Source organism: Oncorhynchus gorbuscha, linkage group LG19 (assembly GCF_021184085.1).
Source record: "Oncorhynchus gorbuscha isolate QuinsamMale2020 ecotype Even-year linkage group LG19, OgorEven_v1.0, whole genome shotgun sequence".
Lineage (NCBI taxonomy): Eukaryota > Metazoa > Chordata > Actinopteri > Salmoniformes > Salmonidae > Oncorhynchus > Oncorhynchus gorbuscha.
Genome location: NC_060191.1, coordinates 47,573,373 through 47,595,791, shown reverse-complemented (window position 1 = coordinate 47,595,791; position 22,419 = coordinate 47,573,373). Strand labels below are relative to the sequence as shown.

General features: G+C 39.6%; 1 protein-coding gene across 1 annotated transcript; it reads left to right on the top strand.

Moving 5' to 3' along the window:
- Positions 1-11,287: 11,287 nt before the first annotated feature.
- On the top strand, positions 11,288-22,305 carry LOC124005360 (T-box transcription factor TBX2b-like). Its single transcript, XM_046314536.1, is given in 9 exon segments — positions 11,288-12,226; positions 13,386-13,653; positions 15,110-15,256; positions 16,750-16,826; positions 17,131-17,294; positions 18,095-18,245; positions 18,247-18,706; positions 19,706-20,063; positions 20,066-22,305. Coding segments are annotated over 9 exon segments (2,106 nt in total). The 5' UTR covers positions 11,288-11,867; the 3' UTR covers positions 20,188-22,305.
- The last annotated feature ends 114 nt before the right edge of the window (positions 22,306-22,419 follow it).

Genomic DNA, 22,419 nt, shown 5'->3' with positions numbered 1-22,419 from the left:
TGAAACGAGCTAAATGTATACACTCACTACTGTAAATCAACTGGATAAGAGCGTCTGTTAAATGATAAATGTAAGAATGTCAATGGGTATCAAATAGTCATACTTGCGGATGAATGTATAGTGGCATTTCATTATATCCTATTTTCATATGAATATGGCAGACAAAGTATAGTGGGAAATACCGTGGTTATTGCAGGTATGTTGATGACATGTTATGATCTTTTAGTAAATACAACAACCCAAAGACCAATTAGACTTCACATAGGGCTATTATTATTGTTAATTGAATATACAATTGTAATATTGTCACTTTTCAGGTCGTGCTTTTCAATCATCTAACCGGAGGCGAATATTCGTTGATATAACCTAACAGTTCTGTATTGTTTACGGTGCCAAAATGTTACGCATCAATGGGTTTATTCAAACGAAAAACACTTACTTTTGAGGACCCTAATCGCCTTATTCTGAACAAGATTATAGTATGTGTACACTTATTTCTAGTTCAATGATAGAGACCATCGTGTGAGAGGTTACGTTCGAAATGTAATACGGGAAAGTGCTTTTCTTGTCGATAAATTAAAGTATGACTGAAATAAGTAGTTTCCCCCTAACCTCGGGTAATTTCATATCGCCTCTGTATATATTACGATTCAATTTCTTCTGCTGCATGAATTGAACATTTAATTTTGAAGCACTGTCAACAAGTTCAACTCTGTTAATTAAGTGAACACGAATTTGACAGGACTGTAGCCTATAGTAGAAAGCAATAAGCCGAAAAATTAGGTTATTTTCAAGGGAACTGAATGCATGTGAAACATAATAGCCTATCACATCAAATTGATCAAGGCTGTTATAGAGTTACGATCCTGAACAGAAATTGATCTGCTTTATACGCATGTATGTTGTCAATTGGGTTGTTTTTCCATCAATACGACATTAGCTTATCGTTTCTCTCATAGCTATTTGAGCTAAGACATTTGAACAAACCAAAATGGTTAGTCTATAGCAGTGGTTCCCAACCAGCGGTACTAAGGCCCCTGGGGCTACTTGGCCTATCCACAAGGTTGATCCACATGGGGTACTTGAGAAGTCTACTGGTAAATGCACGAGGGGGTACTTCAGGGGTACTCCGGGGAGAGCTAAATTCAGTTGGTGGTACAGTAACCGAAAAAAGTCTGGGCACCACTGGTTTATAGGACTAGGCTATATTGTCTACCTTCCACTTCTGAAGTCGGTCAGAGAACTTCCAACACCTAGGCTATAATCTCCCATTTATTTCTGTTGTGGACTATTTTCCCGTTTATTTTAACTGCAGATGCAACAATTACATGAAGCTTGCTACTGAAGTTAATTATATACCTTTCCCCATCTAGTAGGTAGACCTACTTGTAGCCTACATCAGTATCGACCCACATGGATTTACATTTTTTCTTCATTTTCTTAGATACATAAAATACACTTTACAGGTAACTTGCATGTGTCCTATATCTCTAACTCTAACAATGTTCGAGTACAGCAGCTTTGTTTACAAGTTGTGAATCAGTAGCATTATGACCTTAACGCGGTTATAACATATATATCTAGTAAAGACTTCCATTACATCAGTTTATCGACACAAAGAAAAAGCATTGCAACACAAATTCAAAGGTGCGTGCAAATCACTGTTAGCTCTATTGTCAAATAAATCACTGTTATAACACTATTGTCAAATAAATCACTGTTATAACACTATTGTCAAATATATCACTGTTATAACACTATTGTCAAATAAATCACTGTTATAACACTATTGTCAAATATATCACTGTTATAACACTATTGTCAAAGTTTAACACGAACGAACTGGTGGATCATTTCTTTTTGTTACCTTAATTGTCAGTATTCACAAGATGTAAACAGTAGGCCTAAAAAATATTTAAAAAATCTTCAGGCTATTCTCCTTTCTCCATAGGCTAATGCTTTTTAAACGTATTCTAGGCCTACTCGCAGAATCAGATCTCTTTCAGTTGGATAGGTCACTCACACAAAATATCCTACGGTTTAACCCGCACAATTTAATGAAAATAATTAGGCTATAATGCGTGGTATAAATACCTGATGGATTTAGTAGCCATGTTATTCTATCAGGTTGCTATCAGCAGCATCCTAAAACTGCCATCTCTGAGGTATGTTGAGGGTATTTAAAAAAAATTTTTTTTTATGTAAGTCACTGTTATCAGTTAAACTATCAATTAAGGTCCATTCAATGTCACTCGACCGAAACCATGATATGGAAGTTTCATTGAATCAAATCAAATCAAATGGTATTAGTCACATGCGCCGAAAACAACAGGTGTAGTAGACCATACAGTGAAATGCTTACTTACGAGCCCCTAACCAACAATGCAGTTTTAAAAAAATACTGATAAGAATAAGAAATAAAAGTAACAAGTAATTGTGTGTACAATTGCATGATATGCTTAAAGATGGTAAGTAATTTGGTGATTTTGGTCCTTATCTTTTCAAAAATCAATGAAGGCCAAACAAATATGTCTTTATGCTATTTTGCACTCAAGTCAGATCCTGCAGGCGCAAAAACGTGTTCACTTGTGACCTGGCCCATTACGCATGTGTAAAGCGCGCTGCATTGAAGGTAAGGGGGTTAATGATATATGCCAGGGTCACGGACGGGGTTGTAATTGAATAAGCATCCCACATGCTGCACCGCTCCGGTGGCTCTGGGGCCAGGCCTCGTTGATCAAAGGTAGGGAATCCGGGGACGAGAGGGCCGGCAGCGGAAAGGGAAATTCCCGAAGCTGCATGGAGTATTGTGTGCTTTCAACCTGTGCTTTCAACCTGTGTTGCCAGAAGCAGAAAAGAAACAAAAACTCAATTCACGTTCAACCACATAGGGTTGGGGAGTAACGTATTACATGTAATCCGTTATATGTAAGGGATTACAAAAAACGGTAACTGTAATCAGTTACGTTACCAGCTAAAATATTGTAAGCGAAAAAAACTTTGACACTTATGTGTTTTCTCAGTGACATTAAAATCAGCGTTGAAAAGGGGCGGAAGTTTAAATTTGTTCCACCTGAGCGAATCAGACCACTATGACGACACACCAAATGTGTTTGATGAATAGCGGGAAAGGAACAGGAATAGGCTTTTGTAGGCTACAGTCCAAGATATGTCTTCCAATGGTGCGACTGCTGTCGGCATCCAAAGATTAACCAATTTGAATAAACGCTTGGAGGTAAGGATGACAGCAGTGGTGTACTCTACGGCGATACGGATATCACTTATTATTGATATTTTCATAGCGCATTGATGTGAATCACATTGATGCTCTCTCATTTGGCTATTTGCGCCTTACGTCTTGCGGATGGCTGTTCACAAATCTAAATGTGTATTTGAACCCAATAATGGTTGAATTCAAATCAGTTTAAGCTGCCTATCAATCATTGTTTTTGAAACCAGTGGACAGCCAGTCAAAAATGCGCTCTTGCAACAGCTGCATAGTGAGGATCCCAGCCTATTGCAAAATCTAATTCATGCTGATATTTTTTTTATATCCAAAAGCCTAATAGGCATATGCGAACTCACACACTTTTGGTAGACTTACAGGGGCAGTTTGTAGTTGCTTCATCCATTTGTGGACTTATAATATATATATATATATATATATATATATATATATATATATATATATATCCATTGATTATTGAAGAATATAACTTATAAATGTCTCATGAGCTTAGTTCAACTTTCACACTCCATGAGAATCCAAAAAAAGCTTGTTTTTCTCCAATGTTTGTAAATCCATCCATAGCTCTTTTCTATTAATCTGAGAGTGGTTACATTTCTCAGGCCCATCCCTCATCTTTTTACCAAAACAGAGGCGGGGAATACATTTTGTTATTGTTTCCTCTGTGGATTTGCACTTTAAAGAGCTGCATATTATCAAGATATCAAAGTGTTGACTACAAAAAGGAAAACAAAAGGCATATAGCAATGTTCATTTTTCACATGTAAATAGCACTTTTCACTAGTGCTCAAATCATGCCATTCCATGAGCGCAGCATTTATTTTTTTACCCCGAATCAATGAGCCCAATCAGTCCACCACGACAACAAAATCATAAACAACAGAGTAGGGCTGGCTAATAAGTCCTTAGTTTTGGGGTTGTGCTCAGGTAAAACAAATTGGCTAATCTATATTTCAATATTTCCAAGTCCCATTCCTGAAGATCAAGGGGTATAACATTTATTGGAATGACTGGAATTCTGATAGACGTTGGTTTTTAATGCAAAGATATAATTGAATCGTATTATTATATGCAGTAGAAAGCGATGGGTTAGAAGAAGCCTACATTACCAACCCATAAAGGGTCATTTGACCCTTGACATTGATTTATCCGGCCATAGATGTCGTCTGGATAAGAGCGTCTGCTAAACGACTTAAATGTAAATGTAAATGTTAACATACATTTTTGTCTTCTTCTAATGCCTCTTAAGGGGAAAGTAATCTAAAAGTAACTCAATGTAAACAGATTACAGAGTTTGGGTAATCACAAAATTACGTTACAGATTACAATTTTGGACAGGTAACTTGTAACTGTAACATATTACATTTAGAAAGTAACCTGCTCAACCCTGCAACCACAGACAATGACAATGCAGGTAAATGTTGGTGGGAAGATTGTTTTGTCAAAAACTATAGACTATAGATCTTTGAATCATAGTCAAATGAACTTGGACAGAGGGAAACAGTGAACAACACAGAGAACATGAAGTGTTTTGGTTTAGTGGAGTAACAAGGAGACTGGAGAGCAGCATTAAGGGTGTTCCGTGGGGTCATTTTAGCGCCCCCACCTGTTGCTACCTGCGAAAGGTAGGCTGTCACCACATAGAATTAGGAACTAGAATTAGCTATATTAGCTGTCAATTTCTCCAGACAAACGCTTCAAGCATTCAAGTTGTGCGCCAGAGACAAATGGCTATACAATTCGCTAAATAAGAATTTAACGTAGATTTTAAAGCATAAAACATATTTCCAATTCACGGACCTGGCATAATCACCAGTTCCGGGCTACTATTTTACAAATAACCTCCTTTTAACCTATTATTACTAAAGCCGACTTTCAAGGTGATAGCTGCACGTGAAAATAACATCAGTGGAATCACATTTGTTGATCAATAAGCAATTACCAGTTTGGGATTTTGTCACAACAGTCTTTTTGCCCTCCACTTTTACAAAACGTGTTTTATGAACAATAAGTGTTAAACGGATGTTTGACTCAATCTGTGTGTGGGTTGTCTGCCAAAGTGTTAGTGGGGCTGTTTTGGTGGTGCCAAGGGTCGGGAAGAGCATTAGGGGCTTCCATTCGTTGAACCCTCCGAGCCCTGTTGGGTTGTTGGTTGTGAGGGGCGGGCGGGGGGTTGAGGAGCGCCTATTCGGCTACCAGCGCTCATTGTGAGAATTGTTATTTTTCATCAATCAGTCGCAATTTGTCCAAGCGGACAGGACAGCCCACCGGCAGCCCTGCTGACTCGGGTCAATGAGACAACACGAGCACGAAGACGAGCAAATTGCACAAAGTTCGCAGAGGGCGGGAAAGAGGGATTAAAACCCGGCTTTAATGAGTGGGAGAAGAAGAAATGGAGAGAAAATTAAATAGGCCGTGTGTGTGTGTGTGTGTGTGTGTGTGTGTGTGTGTGTGTGTGTGTGTGTGTGTGTGTGTGTGTGTGTGTGTGTGTGTGTGTGTGTGTGTGTGTGTGTGTGTGTGTGTGTGTGTGTGTGTGTGTGTGTGTGTGTGTGTGTGTTGAGAGCGAGAGAGCGCGCTAGAGGGGGCGGAGAAGTGTAGTAAGCGAGAATGAAAGAGAGATGGGGAATAGGAGGGTGAGGGTGAGGGGGTTGGTGGTAGCCTGGCTGAAGGAGGCGCTGGGTATACATGTGACAAGGGGAAATATGAGGGACTTTGACAGGTCTTAAACGGTCTGGCGCCAAGACCTCAGTCTACCGGCTAAATATAGCAGGAGAGATGATGCAGAGAGATGGGAAGAAAATATTAAAGGAAAAAATTAATAAAGTAGCGAGAGTAGCCTAAAAAATAACAATAGCCCTACTAAATTACAGACAAATACGGCTGTAATAGTTACAATAGTTTCCCGTTATTTCGTAATTAGACTTTTCCCGCAGCATATCAGTAACACGCTGGTCAACACACCCTGAAGGTGCACTGCTCTTTCTGCACATTTTCACCCAAAGCTTGCATTTAAACAAATTATATTAGGGCTTAATGCAAAATAATGTATGGTCCTTTGGAGTTATAACCTTTTACATAGGAAATGATCTCAAGGTGTGGCGAGCAGATATCTTGTCACGCACAGGAGCGAGCATAAAGACATAAATGGCCTATTTCTAAAGGACTATGTTCGACATTTAACAGAAATATGCTGAATATTTTCGTTATTGCCACATCTCTCATCTCTGCTTTAACAGGTAGTAGGATATAATGGGGAACGCTTCTGTTATGAACGAGATTAAAAACCATCAGTAATAACACCATATCACTTGATGATTGCTTTTTGCCATTAGAATGTATTCACACCCTTGCCTTTTTTCCACATTGTTGTGTTAAGAGTGAGATTAAAATTGATTTAATTGTCAATTTTGGTCAATGCCCTACACAAAATAATCTGTATAATTCTAACATTTATAAAATATTCATACAAATTATAACTCTAATATGCCTTGATTAGATAAGTATTCAACCCCTGAGACAATACATGTTAGAATCACCTTTGGCAGGGATTACAGCTTTGATGCTTCTTGGGTTAGTCTCGAAGAGCTTTGCACACCTGGATTGTACAATATTTGCCCATTAATTATTATTTTATAATTCTTCAAGCTCTGTCAAATTGGTTGTTGATCATTGCTAGAAAGCTATTTTTAAGTCTTGCCATAGATTTTCAAGCCGATATAAATCTAAACTGAGATTTTTCCACCTTGCCAGCTCAGGGATTCAAACCAGTGACCTTTTGGTTACTGGTCCAACGATCTTAACCACTTGGCTACCTGCCACCATCATTGTCCTGTTGAAATGTGATTTTGTCTCTGTGTCTGTTGGAAAGAAGACTGAACCCGGTTTTCCTCTAGTATTTTGCTTGTGCTTAGCTGTATTCTGTTTATTTTTATCCTAAAAAACTCCCTAGTCCTGCTGATGAAAAGCATACCCATAACATGATTCAGCCACCACCATGGTTGAAAATATGAAGACTGGTACTCAGTGATGTGTTGTTGGATTTTCCCCAAACATAACATTTTGTATTCAGGGAAAAAAGTTTATTTCTTTGCCACATTTTTTGCAATATTACTTATGTGCCCTGTTGCAACCAGGATGCATGTTTTTCAAATGTTTTATTCTGTACAGGCTTCCTTCTTTACACTCTGTCATTGTGGAGTAACTACAATGTTGTTGATCCATCCTCAGTTTTCCCTTATGGTGAAATCCCTGAGCAGTTTCCTTCCTCTCAGGCAACTGAGTTAGGAAGCAACGCCTGTATCGTTGTAGTAACTGTGTGTATTGATACACCATCCAAAGTGTAATTAATAACTTCATGATGCTCAAAGGGATATTCAATATCTGCTTTTTAAAAACTTTTACCCATCTACCAATCGGTGCCCTTCTTTGCGAGACATTGAAAAACCTCCCTGGTCTTTGTGGTTGAATCTGTGCTGTAAATTCACTACTCAGATTAAGGGACCTAACAGATGTGTGATGGGGATGGGGTAGTCATTCAACAATTCTATAACCACTATTATTGAACACACAATGAGTCCATATATCTTGTGATTTGTTAAGCACATTTTTACTCCTGAACTTATGTAGGCTTCCAATAACGAAGGGGTTGAATACTTACTGACTCAAGACATTTCAGCTTTTCATTTTTTGTAAATTTCGAACATTTTCTTCAAACAACTTAAGTCCACTTTCACTTTATGGGGTATTGTGTGTAGATCAGTGATACCAAATCTCAATTTAATATTTTTTTTTATTCAGGTTGTAACACAACGAAATATTGAAAACGTAGGGGTGACTTTCTGAAGGCACTACATGGAGGGTATGTATACAGAGCAAATACATGCAGCGTAATTGCAAACCCGTTGTTGATGTAATTAGTTGTTTAAGTATATTCATAGAAAACCATTAACATTCTCCATGTGGTGCTGATCTTTTCCCACTCAGAATGTTTCTTCTCCCTAACTTGAATCTGAGTAAGTAGGCTAAGCTTTAACGACGAGTCTTCTACACAGTCTAGCAGCAGTGAGCGTCTGTTAGAATGCACTTCATTTCACTGACTAGGCTACTGACTGACTCAGTCGACCACGAGTTGAATGTATAGCCTATATAGGACGAAAACCATGACAGACAAGTACAAAGACTGACCAGGTTTTTTTAAAAGGAAGCATAGCGCTTTAAAGATGTGAGATTGATAAAAATAAATGATCCTTAATTCAAACTAAATCAAATAGATCTAAAATAGGCTTAATGATAAATACCACTGAAACTGTAGCCCTACCCTAATAGATTCCCTATCTGTAATTTCAAAGGTTTAATAAGAACATTATATTCACAAAACTAAATGATGAAACATGCTGGGCCTAATGAGCTGGAAAATTAGTAGCCAAATGTTATATCCTTATCCATTATGCATAATTGACCACCCTTAACCTATTATAACAACAACTTTCATTATTCTGATTATATTCTTCATAATTGAAACGAAATAAAGAATCACAATTTACCTGATTGCTTTAAGTTTAGGCCACAACATAAAGATTCCAATTAGGTTATGCAGAATAATTTGTTCAGATCAAGACTGATGAAGGGCTGCCTACACGTTTTATTCTGCTCGCTGTGATCACAACATGTATTGACAACAAGGCCTAAGTAATTCACTACAAATTTGAGCACGGCTGGTGTGATAAGTTAATACAACCATTTACAGAATGTCTCTCAGATCTTAAAAAAATGGTATTGGAAGCAAAATGAGTTTTGTAATAAATAGAAATTCGTTTGCATAGTGCACAGAGACGTCAGTCAGGTTTTAATAGAGTAGGTCTGCAAAAACAAGTGATCAATGTTCCGAAAATATTCCACTGACTCTGGATTCAGATATAAGTAACAAGTGTCTCACCTCTTACCACCAAGGAACATGCTACAGGGTGGGTAATATTTCATTTTCCCATTAGTGATACATGACTAATCACATCATATCAATAAAGGCTGGAATAACATAGTAGAACAGAGCACCAAACAAGGTCAATAGCTACTGCACTTTATACCATTCAAAATGTGTGAAACTCTCAAAAGTAGGCTACTTTTAAGCATAGGTTACGTTTAATTTCATTACGTTTTTTAAAAATCTCATGTAAATCCTTCAAGCTCTCGACATGCACTTGGAAAGGAATGTGTAATATTCGATTGACTCTAATGTCAATGGAGATGTGCGAACACCGTTAAGGAGGAAATGTAAGACCTACACAAAACACCGATTCAACCGGCAATATAATGGTTAATCGGAAATGTGTATTTTGTATCTGAAGAATTTATTCGGAAGGATTATTCGTTTTTGTTTCCTTTTTTATGTCGAAGTGACGATGTTCTGGATTGAGCTAGGGCGGAACCGGTTCTACTTGTATGCGTCGGATCAACTTCTGGGCAGACTGTTCCGTCTATATCCACATTTTCACATTTTGATGCAAAGTAATAATCATTCCGAAAGTGCATTCTCAGCCCCTAAACGCAAAGCATAAACCGCAGCTTTGGTGTGGATGGCAAGGGGGATTGGACGGCGCTCGCTGGTAGGATTTTAGGGTAAATATGAAGTGACAAGGGTCTGCTCTTATTGTGGTGCGTCAGGCGACTGGCGCCAAACGGCTCTTTAACCAACCGAATCCATGTTAATCAAGCCTAGGGTCCACAGACTGGATTTCTTAAAGGTACAACAGAGCAGTACCGAGACCGAGTTTCTGGTCGGTTCGCGGTAGGGTTCGTTGCAAAGGTCTGAAGTGTGTAATGTACGTGTATGTGGTTTGACACATACCAACAAACAGCCCGGGCGAGTCCGGACACAGTTGTTCCCTCACGCTCAGAAGAGAGCCTGCCCATGACAATGTATTATAAATCATATCATTGCTGTGTCAGTTTATGCTGAAAATGAGAGCGAATAAGATCATATTAGAATTAAAGGAATTCAGTATAGTATCGGATAGCTATTGATAGGCTACGTCAGGCTATTCCTGGTTTTATTATTTTCACTATTTAGGATATAAGGCAATCAAATAAAGTGAATGTACAATAATTCACATTGCGTAGGTTATAACGTGTGCAGGAATGATTTATTTTGTGAAGGGGACATAGGTTACACGTCAGAAAAACAATATATATTTACTTTCTGTAAGGCTATAAGCAAGCACTTACCGCGTTTTATCTGTCAATTTTGCTCTCGAAATTCATTCATTCATCTGTTTTCTTTTCTTCATGCTTCGATGCAGCATCTGGTCCTGCGCTTTTCGAATGACCCTGGGCTGTTTTTAAAGTGGCAATGTCCGGTTTATGAGTCGCTGTCCTTGCGGTGAAGCGGTCACAAAACAGCAGCGAGTCACGGAAATCGACAGCCCTAGAATATAATCACTAAATCGAGTCCGATAGCCTACCATTCAGGTACGGGAGGCTGTGGACTCTCTTACCGTCTCAGCGTAGTCTATCTAAATCTATCATTACGCACAAGCAGTGATGGAACTGTATGTTATTATGGCCAAACCAAGATAAACACTTAAACAGATAAAACTGCACGCGGATTTCTAAACAAACGAAATGAGATAGAATGGTTATGAGGTCAAAAATGACGAGGACCGAAACTGATAATATAATCTTTTAACATGCAATGGAACCACAACGAATCTATTTGGAATCTTCTTCATACTTTAAAAAATCAATCACCGGTATAGCCTACTAACATTATTTAGCCTACCTATAGGCTATCATGAAAGCGACTACAGAGCAATAAACGTAGGCTATCTATTCGGGCACCGGTTCTGGGCTGGAGTTATGCACCTCATCGAAAGTATAAAGCGCAAGCCGACCGAGGTGATGCCTCCACCGGTCAAGAATTGAGGGCTGACCCGGTGTTTGGCTTGGAGATGGGGGTGGGATTTCCCGAGCTTTCCTGTCATTGGTTAATATTTTATTCTGTTGACATGTTTTCTTACTGCTAATGCTTCCGACACCTTATTGTCCACCCCCCTCTCTCCGAGTCTGGCAGGAGCTGTCAAAACCACGCCTATAGAGGCCCACAATTGGTCCAGAAAGCGTAAAATCAGCAATCAAAGGGGCTTGGTTCATTAGTGTTGGGATCGAGGCAGGAAGAACATGTGAGATAGTCACAGTTCTTCGGTGAACAGGGCAAGACCATTTCAACTCCGTGTCCGTGTGGAATGATTGCTTCAGCCTTCAGAGAGGCACATCTTATTTTTCTCAAAGCGACTGGTCGAGAGAAAGAAGGAAACCCCGATTCTGCTCTCAAAGCGTAGCTGCTTCACTATCTTTGACTGATATTGTTACTGCACTTCGTGGAGTTACCAGCAACGGGAGTTTACGTGTAGTATAGGCTAGTTCCTATCAATTCAGTTTTTTTTCTGCTAATAACCGTCTATAACCCGTCTATTCATAGCCTATCTGGCACAGTATTCGACATTACTTCTGTATACTTCTTACAGAAATAACAATACATTATTCTGGAAATTGTCCTACTGTTTTTGCCGAGGGGGGAGAATCGCACTGTATATCATAATTTCACTTCGATATTTTGGATGCACCGATGAGAGATCCAGTTTTCACAGGGACTGCCATGGCTTATCACCCTTTCCACGCTCACCGGCCGACCGACTTCTCCATGTCAGCTTTCCTAGCGGCCGCGCAGCCTTCCTTCTTCCCGACGCTCACTCTGCCTCACGCGGCTCTTACTAAGCCCATGTCGGACCACCTCGTTGGAGCCGCGGAGGCAGGGCTCCACCCGGCTCTCAGCCACCACCACCAGGCGGCTCATCTCCGCAGTCTGAAGAGCCTGGAGCCCGAGGAAGAGGTGGAGGACGACCCTAAAGTCACACTGGAGGCCAAGGACCTATGGGACCAGTTTCACAAAATAGGAACAGAGATGGTTATTACCAAATCTGGAAGGTGAGAGTGCGCTCTGATAATTATTGCCAGCGAGGCTGACTACAGCGTCATGGTTGTTCTCTGTCCATCAATGGCGATAATAGCATGTAAATCTTGGTGGGACAAATAGTGTCCATACTGTATAGGCTTTGTGTTCAGATATGCCTTGTGTTCAGATTTATTCTGTAACGCTTCAGAAAGATAATGGCGAAAGCAAGAGGGTTCGAAAGAGGTAGTTACATTTAGGATTACAGCGAAACAATATTACAGGGCCTGCTGTAGGCTAGACTGGCGCTATGTGATGCTGTTATTTTTTGTAGATTATTGTCTGTTCTTTAACGTATAGTTTATTATCGAAATAAGTTCATTATTTAACTTAAAAGTGATAAATACAATCACAGCGTACTATTGTGACCTGATTTATAGCATTTTATTTAGTTTCGATGGTACGATTGTTATAATCAAGTTCGGAGCGTCTTTGACAGCATCTCCTCCAGACGCTATCAGAGACCGTAAAGGATCAATATTTGCTATATTTAGAAAATGTTGAATGCGTTAAAGACGAGCCGTTTTGAGTTAGGTTTATGTTTGTAGTCTTGCCAGAGAGGGAAAAAAACCTCCACTGGCTTTAGTCAGCAAAACGATACCAGCATATGGATCAAACTGCATTCTGTCATGACAGTTGAGCTTCTGGATTTTGTAAACAGACTGACAGACTGGAAAAAGAGGATTGTGATTTAACCTAAGTGATAGTGTCATGTCATAAATATATTTCACTTGACTGATTACAGACGAATTCCTAAAATATTATATTATAATATAAATATTATAATCATCAAATAAATACCGAATACTTTTAAGTAGGTTATTAGGCCGATAACTTATTCGTTTTATTTCCTACAACTATCATGGTATTTTCAAAGTTGCATGTACATAATTCGATTGAATGATTTTATTATAAAGAACTGTTCTGTCAATTAATATTACTTTATTATTTGCCTATGTCGATTAAATAGTGTTGCATTTTCCCTGGACACAAAGGAGAGCGCGACTCGCCTAATGACATCTTCATACAATGTTATTGCCAGATTTTTGTGTCTTGTCTGACAACATTAAATGTCATATGTTTATGAATAAGCCTACATGCAGTTAATTCCACGCATATTGGTCTGTCTTCTAGGAGAATGTTTCCTCCGTTTAAAGTCAGAATAAATGGGCTTGATAAAAAAGCCAAGTATATTCTATTGATGGATATAGTCGCTGCCGACGACTGCCGCTACAAGTTCCACAATTCTCGCTGGATGGTAGCGGGAAAGGCCGATCCGGAGATGCCCAAAAGAATGTACATTCACCCGGATAGCCCGGCTACGGGAGAGCAGTGGATGGCCAAGCCTGTTGCTTTTCATAAACTGAAGCTGACCAACAATATATCGGACAAGCATGGATTTGTAAGTACTGTATGTTGACTTTTATTCACATTTAAACACGCAATTGTATTTGTGATTAATAATAATACATGACACACATTTTATACAGCATATAATAATAATAATATATGCCATTTATACAGCATATGTTTTAGGTTATGGAGTAACACCGTGTATTTAAAGACTGATACTGTTGGATTTTATGAGCGAGATGTGTCTATATTTCTTGGATACTCTTATTCTATTTGCAACATTATTTTAGTGGGCCTAATGTATTGGCACTGCATTTTCCCCAATATGTATGGCTTAGTATTGCCACGCTGTTGCCACTGTCGACATGCAGGAAGGACAACATGCCCCCATTGTTCAATGTCGACATAGGCCTGTTTCCAAATATGATCTCCCAATATATTATTGTCTAAAGTTTCATAAAAGTAGACTATAAATCTAATATCACGAATGCTCTTGTTGTTGGTAGATATAGTAGGTTAATAATATAACGCATTTACACATTTATAAAACTAAGTTTTACACGATTGAGGAAGAGGATTGAAATCACGATTCAAGCATTATATGTGCTATTTAAAAAAAATCATATAAGCAAAGGGGGAATTCTTGAGAAATGGGGATTATGAGAGTCAGAAATCTGGTCAAGGAAACTGTGTAGAGTGGAAATAGGGTTTGATTGCTTTATTCTGACCTAGCCTCACTGTCTTGAGCAGCTTGGAATAAAAACAATGTGTGGATGTAGCCTTTACTCGAACTCGAAGACCGATCATGTTTCGCGGTTGGTCCCTGAAGTGCTGTTTGTAGCCTACTGTAAAAAATAAAGCGCGGAGAAGAGGAGAATTATGGATGCCTCGGAAAGTCGGCTAGAGAGAAGCTGCAATGTTACAGCGTGTGTTTGTTCAAAGCTCATAAACCTATGTGCAAACAAACCGACTGTAAACAAATTGAACATTTACATGCCAGACGCATCCAGACGTTTTTGCAAAATGTTGCAGACCGTGTTCTAATAGATCTAGGCCTACATTTTACCATATGCTATCCAACCTGTATCTTTAATTATCCAGTCAGTGTGTACAGGCCTACATGTTGTAGTATTTAATGAATGTATAGAATATACATGTGTTATAAATGTTATCAGATACCCAGTAGATTAGCCAGCATAAGTGATAATGCCAATATTACATGAATGTTTATCTTTAGTATTGTTTTCTATCTCGATCTGTGTTGACCAAAGGTGTGTTCTCTTGCATTCTAAGAATACGCAGTAGGCCCAATTCTGAATAGACCTACTTATTGTTATGAATGATAATCTTTATAAGTAATAATAATAACATATATTAATTTAATGTGATATACGTGATTGTATTGTATTACTCACGTATGGGCCTAAGAGTGACTTTGAGATAGGCCTAGCATCAGATGATGTCGATGAAATGATAATAATAATCTTTTTCCCTTCCCTCCACAGACGATTCTTAATTCCATGCACAAATACCAGCCCAGGTTTCATATCGTGAGGGCCAACGACATCCTGAAGCTCCCCTACAGCACGTTTAGGACATACGTGTTCCCAGAGACAGACTTCATCGCTGTCACAGCTTATCAAAACGACAAGGTAAGCAATACAGTAGCCTACACAATACAGTACAATAAAGTGGAATTTAACACAGGCTACATTAATGTTAGAGACCATGAAATAACCTTGCCATGTGAGGTTGGGCCTGTATTCACATACATGCCACGATTTTCTATCAGCAAAATGTTTAATTTAATTTTGTTTTGTTTGTTTTTATGCTGTGAAAAGTTGGCTCATTTGTGGAATTCGATGGCCTCACTCGTTTGTACAACCTTGTTGCATTTAATGATCTTTGTTGACGAATTTAGTCCGAAGTTTTACAGTGAAACCCTTTCTGCGGGGCTTTCGTAATCTGTAGGACTAAATGCACCTGCCCAATCAAACTGCATGTTGGTCGTCATTGTCAAATGACGTAACCAGTTTAGCCTACAATTGCAGGCATATATTTGCCTAGTAAAATACGTATTTGAAAACGTTATCTTGCTGTTGTCTTTCCGTCTATGGGCTATGGACGAGTTGCTGCTGTTGACTAAAGGCTACAATTCCATTCAAATCTAATTAGATGGCGCATCTTTGGACACAGACACCATTTGGTTAAAGACGGATATCTCATGGTTCTTCGGGGTATCAGTAATTCTTAGATTTGATGTATTGAGTATTTATTTTAGTTGCAGTCTAAAATTATCTAGCTCCCTGCGACCCCCTCTCTTCTCCCCCTCCTTGAGTCTAATTGGCGTCCGTGTCAGAGGGGCCTGTGGTGGTCTTGTTGCTATCTTAAAGTTTATGGCAAAAAATCACAATCGATTAGAAGGCACTACCCTCGCCAGTTTGTCCGCGAGCTACACAGTGTCAGAGGCTGCCTGTGCAATCAAAGCGTGACAGACGGGGAACTGCGATTCCCTGATTGGTCGATTCGCGAATTCCTCAAGAGTTCCATACAAGATGAGGAGGGGGGAAACAGGACAAACCAAGCAGCGTGCACAGCGGTTCCAGTGACGGGGGTGGCTCCAAAGCCCATGCAGTATTTGTTCCATACAAGCCTTGCATGAAGTAGCAATGATCCAAACCACATGATTAATTATGGATAAGATAGTCAGTCATCTGTTCAAGTCGCCCACACTCAGATATCCGAATAAAATGGACGGAGAAACAATGTTTCTCATGGGGGTCGTGAGAATAACGCCTCGTCATTAATCCTCCATTAATAATGCAACATCTACCGGGGCTTCCTTTCAACAGAGTGAGTTCTGTTCGGTGTGTTTAACGGGACACAATGTGTGTGGGAGAAATATATCAGAATAAATCATGTTGAGAAAAACACGTGACCATATATATAGGTCAATTCATTATTAGGCCTGTACCTATAGGCCGAGTTAAGGCCTACTACTACTACTACTACTACTACTACTACTACTACTACTACTAGTAGTAGTAGTAGTTCATTCTAACGTCTTGGTTAGGTCTATTTTTCATGGTTTATCTTCTTTACACCCAGCACTGTTTAATATATTTTCTCCATTTCCTGTCCTCAGATAACACAGCTGAAAATTGATAATAACCCTTTTGCCAAAGGATTCAGAGACACCGGAAATGGAAGAAGAGAGAAAAGGTAAGCATAGGCTATGTCGATTCGCCCATCACATTGTGTAGTCTGGCCTACTTCTAGATAAATGATATTTATCATAATACGATCATATGCATAGGAAATATGTTATGCATGTTTCAGCCATGCCCCAACGTTATTCAATTTCAACTGTTTATTAGTTAACAAAATAAAAATGACAAAATGCATGTCAACTCTGATGTAGGCTTATGATTGAATGTAGGTCGGCCCACAGCTGCCCTGATGTCATGGTAATGGTGTATTGAATACATGTACCCACTATTATTAAAAGGGAACCGTTCAACTCTAGGAAACAGTTGACCCTTCCCTCTCTGCGGATGTATGAAGACCAATGCAAAGCAGACCGAGACGGGGGCGACTCTGATGCCTCGTCTAGTGAACCAACAACCGGCAGAGACGGTGCACAGTCTCCAATCGGACCTGGATCCAGCCCGCTTAGTCGAATCAGCCCAGGTAAGATAAATTATATGTAATCTAAATCTCAATTCGTTTGATAGACTTAAGCATAAGGCCAATGGCATTTAGACTTACGGTGGCTGACATAAGTCGACAATAGGCCAAATCCTCTAGTAATTTAGCCTATTAAGAGAATAGGCTATAGGCCTATACCCACATTGTGCATTGCAACAGTATACGGTTTGTGTCCACTTCATTTCATGTATTATGTCCAAATCTATGTGCAATTTACCAAGAAAACACAGTGTTATAGTACATTTTCTAATTACAAAATGTACCTTGAATGTTTTCAGCAGCTCCTGTTCTTCAGATTTAAAGTGTTATTTTGTGACCGGCTATTTGTTCAACTCACTTATAGAAATATTATAAACTGTTTCGTCTTGTAATGCATAGACTTAATCAGGCTATTTGACCATCGAAAAACAGCAACTGCTGTCCGCTCAACTTTCGATTCATACATGAAGTCTATTTACTCTGAGGAAACAAAGAGAGTTGCCCTCATAAAAATACAACATAAAGCCCCATGTTAACGCTCCGAGGCAAACTCTTGGGCTGACATGTAGGAAGGAAACGGTTAACATGGCATGTTGACACTGAATCATGACTGTGCAATTAAAATCATCACGTGTGCTTGTGAATGTTTTAACCACTGCCGTTTCAACTGATATTTTACTTTCCATTATTTAAAAAAAAATCAATTAAGTCTGAGCATGACATGGCATTTTGTCAGTTATTTTACATTTAAGCCTACAAAACTTACAGCCAATTCTGACTACAACTTTTTCATTTTATTACAGATGATAAAGCCTGTACTGACAGTGAGCAAGAACTTGATCATCAGGATGAGCGTTGTACCGCATCGAACAGCCCTGAACCCGAGCCGCCCTCTCCCTTCAGCCCGAGGTGCGAGGACCGGGTGAAGGAAAAGCCGAGTCTGGAAAAGAAAGACTTATCTGGACTCAAGAAAGTCGAGCGACTCCATATTCAGTATAAGGAACATTGAGAAAGGAGACAAAACGGAGAACAGACACAGGAAAGACACTACAGATTCGTCAAAAAAGGACACCGCAGACAGCGGCGCGATAAGCGCAACCAAAGAAAGTTTCTCCCCGCTCATGGTTCAAACAGAGAGCCCCTCACACTTCAGCGCGAGCCACCTGCAGAGTCTGGCCCTGTCTGGTTTGCACAGCCAGCAGTTTTTTAATCCAATGAACGCCGGACAAATGCTATTTCACCCTGGGCAGTTCGCTATGGGCCCAGGTGCGTTTTCTGCCATGAGCATGGGACATCTATTGGCCTCGGTATCCGGGGCAAGTGGTATGGACAACTGCAGCCTCTCCGCACAGGGCACCGGGGGCGCGCCGAACCCTTTCCCCTTCCATCTATCGCAGCACATGCTCGCCTCTCAGGTAAGGGCGACTTTAATTCTACACGGTAAAAAAATGTTTGTTTGAACTCAGTGATCACTTATAGCCCTTTATGCTCGTTTGATGGCGCCAACCATCGTTGGGAACATTATTATTTAGCACTAGAATAGACGTTGACTGACAAAGCACGAGTCTTACAAGTAAACTAAAGTATGTCCACTGTAGACGCCTTGTATTGCACATGTGACTGGACATATTTAGCAGGCCCAATCTCGGCATAACTAAAAATGCGCAGTTATCAGGTCACTGCCACTAGGATTAGGGAGCCCTGGGGCTCTTTGACACTTACCGCAGTGAGAGGATACATGCTGCCAGAAGAGCGACCAAAACATGTCTAGGCCTATATTATTATTTGTATTAGTTTGAACAACAGTTCTGTTAATGGTGTTTCAAAGCAGTCTGATATTTGTTTTAAAAGAACATGCTTTAGAAGACGGGACGGCAGGGTAGCCTAGTGGTTAGAGCGTTGGACTAGTAACCGAAAGGTTGCAAGTTTGAATCCCCGAGCTAACAAGGTACAAATCTGTCGTTCTGCCCCTGAACAGGCAGTTATAACCCACTGTTCCTAGGCCGTCATTGAAAATAAGAATGTGTTCTGAACTTACTTACCTAGTAAAATAAAAAATTTATAAAAAAAGGCCACCCATAAATCAACCACTCATAGGGAATGTGTAGGAGTAAAAACGAGAGGCCTGGCTTTTATTTACCTCCCTTTGTAATGCGAATAAGTATTCTCCTTTTTAACATCCCATCCATATAACCTTCATTATTCTAAATGGTTCTTTAACATCGTAGAAGACGAATTCCTTGTAGGTTTAATTATTGAAGTGAACTAGCTATTCAGGCCGTGCGTAATTTGGTCGTTGAGCTGGCTCCCCAAGGTTCAGAAAGCCTAGTCATTTGAGTAGGCTACATCGTGGTCTGAATATATCACTATCACGGTCCCGGTACTAACTGCCATTTTCTCCTGTCTGATTTCAGGGCATTTCCATGCCGACCTTTGGAGGCCTGTTCCCGTACCCGTACACCTACATGGCTGCCGCTGCCGCCGCAGCCTCCGCCATGCCCGCTAGCACTACAGCCAGTTCGCTCTCGAGAAATCCCTTCCTCACCAGCTCCCGCCCCCGGCTCCGGTTCAACCCTTATCAGCTCCCCGTGTCTATGGCCCAGAGCACAAGTCTATTCACCACCGGCCTGCCAGTCGGCCTAAACCCCAGCTCCGAGTCGTCCAAATCGGGCAGCAGGGAGACGAGTCCCGTGCCTGAGCTCCACAACCACAAAGCGGGGTCGAGTCATAGGACCAGCTCTCCCAAATCGATGAAGGACTCTATCAATGAGCTCCAAAACATCCAGAGACTAGTGAGCGGCCTGGAGAGCCAGAGAGAGACGTACCCCCCGAGAGACTAGTGAGCGGCCTGGAGAGCCAGAGAGAGACGTATCCCCCGAGAGACTCTCCTAAGTGATCTCACTAATGGAATAATATATTCCACCACGACTTGGCTTGAAATATCAGAGGACTTTATGAGACATTTTGTACAGCACATTATGCGAGGAAATGTCAATACAGGCCTACCTTTTCGCGCGCCTGGACTGAGAAAAGAGGCAGGGAATGAAGGAGAGAGAACCAGCGTCGTCACTTACTGTTTCTGTGTGGGGTACGCTTTCAATATTATAGGAAACTGAAGCATCGAAATAATATGAAAACCAAAAGTGGGCACTGAATTTTTAGGCGTCTGGCTAAAACTAGAGCACACTAAGAGGATACCGCAAGGAGGAAAACCTACTAACAACATTCTTCATGTCGAGCATAATGATGTTAAACGGCAGTGGCAACGTCGTGGCATTGTTTTTAGGGACTGAAGAGAGAACAGTTTCAAACTATAATCAATAGACGTGCTTTTTTTAAATGATGAGAGCACTACAGCAGCATAAGTACTGAATGAACACCGGCGTGCGTTTTGCCCGCATTATGGAGAAGGTGCAACCTGTAAAACGACAGGAAAACAAGCTACATCCCAAAAGTTTTTAAAACATAGGCTATTATTTCAAAAGGGATGCATAAAATGAACGTTCCGTGAAAAATAATTGATAGAAGAACGCTTAGGCCTATCGTTTCTGACAGATTTTTTTGTTTGAATTATTTATGTAATTAAAATAAATTCTGTAAATAAGCTATAAAGGAATCCAAGAATATGCAATTGGTATTAATTTATTTAAGACTGTACATTGACGTGTATATAATATTTAGAGTTTAACTCGTTGCTTTTTATTCTTTTTTATTTTACATGAACGTATTCTGAAAATGAAAGCTATTAGGCGCTTGTTGGTTTGAACCAGAAAGTTTTTATCTGTAATGCATAGCTGATTATCTGCCTGTGACACATGAAGGAAACTAACATGTGTGCCATGTTTATCTCTGTCTGCAAAAACTAATATCAGCAAAGAGAGAAAGAGAGATAGATAGAGAGAAAGCTGCCTATTTGTCACATTACCTGACTATTATCTGCAGGAGAGGCAGAGATGTAGGAAAACCTCAGGTCATTTCACTCCAACACAGGAGAGGATGATAACAGTTCTCTTTAAATGGGGCATAATGCATATCTATATATATATATATATATATATATATATAAATATATTTAAAATGAAATTGAAAGCGTATCTCGCTTATGCTGGTTGCGATTTTTGTTGAATTATCTCACAATTTCAATTCAAATAAAACAATGTGTTAAAGTTGTGTTCACTCATATTTTGTACCTATTGGATACAGTTAAAGTATCTTTGAAATTCATAATAATAATAATAATAATTTAAATGAATTATTAATAATGTATATAAGCTACCTATTTTTATAATTATAGCTTAATTATGATGATTATTATCTCCCAACATCAGATGAATGAGGCCTCTAAATGAATGATAATACCCCTTACAAATTGAAATAAGACCTAAGTAGTTATCTTAGTGTATGGTGCCCCCTGTCGGCAGTATATTTGAGGATAAAATTCAAGTTTTTCAGCCCAGTATTTCTCTAGTTCTTTATCAGTGATGATTGTGTAACAAATTCAAACGAAATATTACATATCATATTGAAAAGGCAAATCGATGTATTGTATATTTCTGTTCATAAGAGCAATGTAGAATGTATAACTGTCATTAGTTCCAAAGAATTGTATTCTCATAACTATTAGGCCTATAAGGCCTATAATTGTCATATTTACATTGCGATGCCGTTGAATAGAGGAGCGTGAGTGATGACATGCAGGGCATCTCTTTTTAAACGGAGCTACTGTTAGTGTTTATATAAGTGTTTCCTCTAGTATTGTCTGTATTCTACTATTAATAGAACAGAATAGTAATATAGGAGTATTTAAAGGAGGGCGAGACACTGAACTTTCGTCTCCCCCTCTCCACTTCAACTGCACATATCCTCTGCACGTTCAATAGCACTTGGCCTATAGACGCAGTTAACTGTTTGAGTGAATGGGAAAAACTGTATGACACACATAGGGTAGTCCATAGGTCTACTCAAATCAACAAGAATGGACTTTTTAAGGAGGGTCAAATGAATAATAATTTTTCTTAAGAAATTTGCCACAAATTAAATTAAACAGTAGCGCTCAACATGTCATAGGACTTATAAGCTTTTTTTGTTGTTGACGAATGGCTTACAGAAACTGAAGGCATAACTTTCC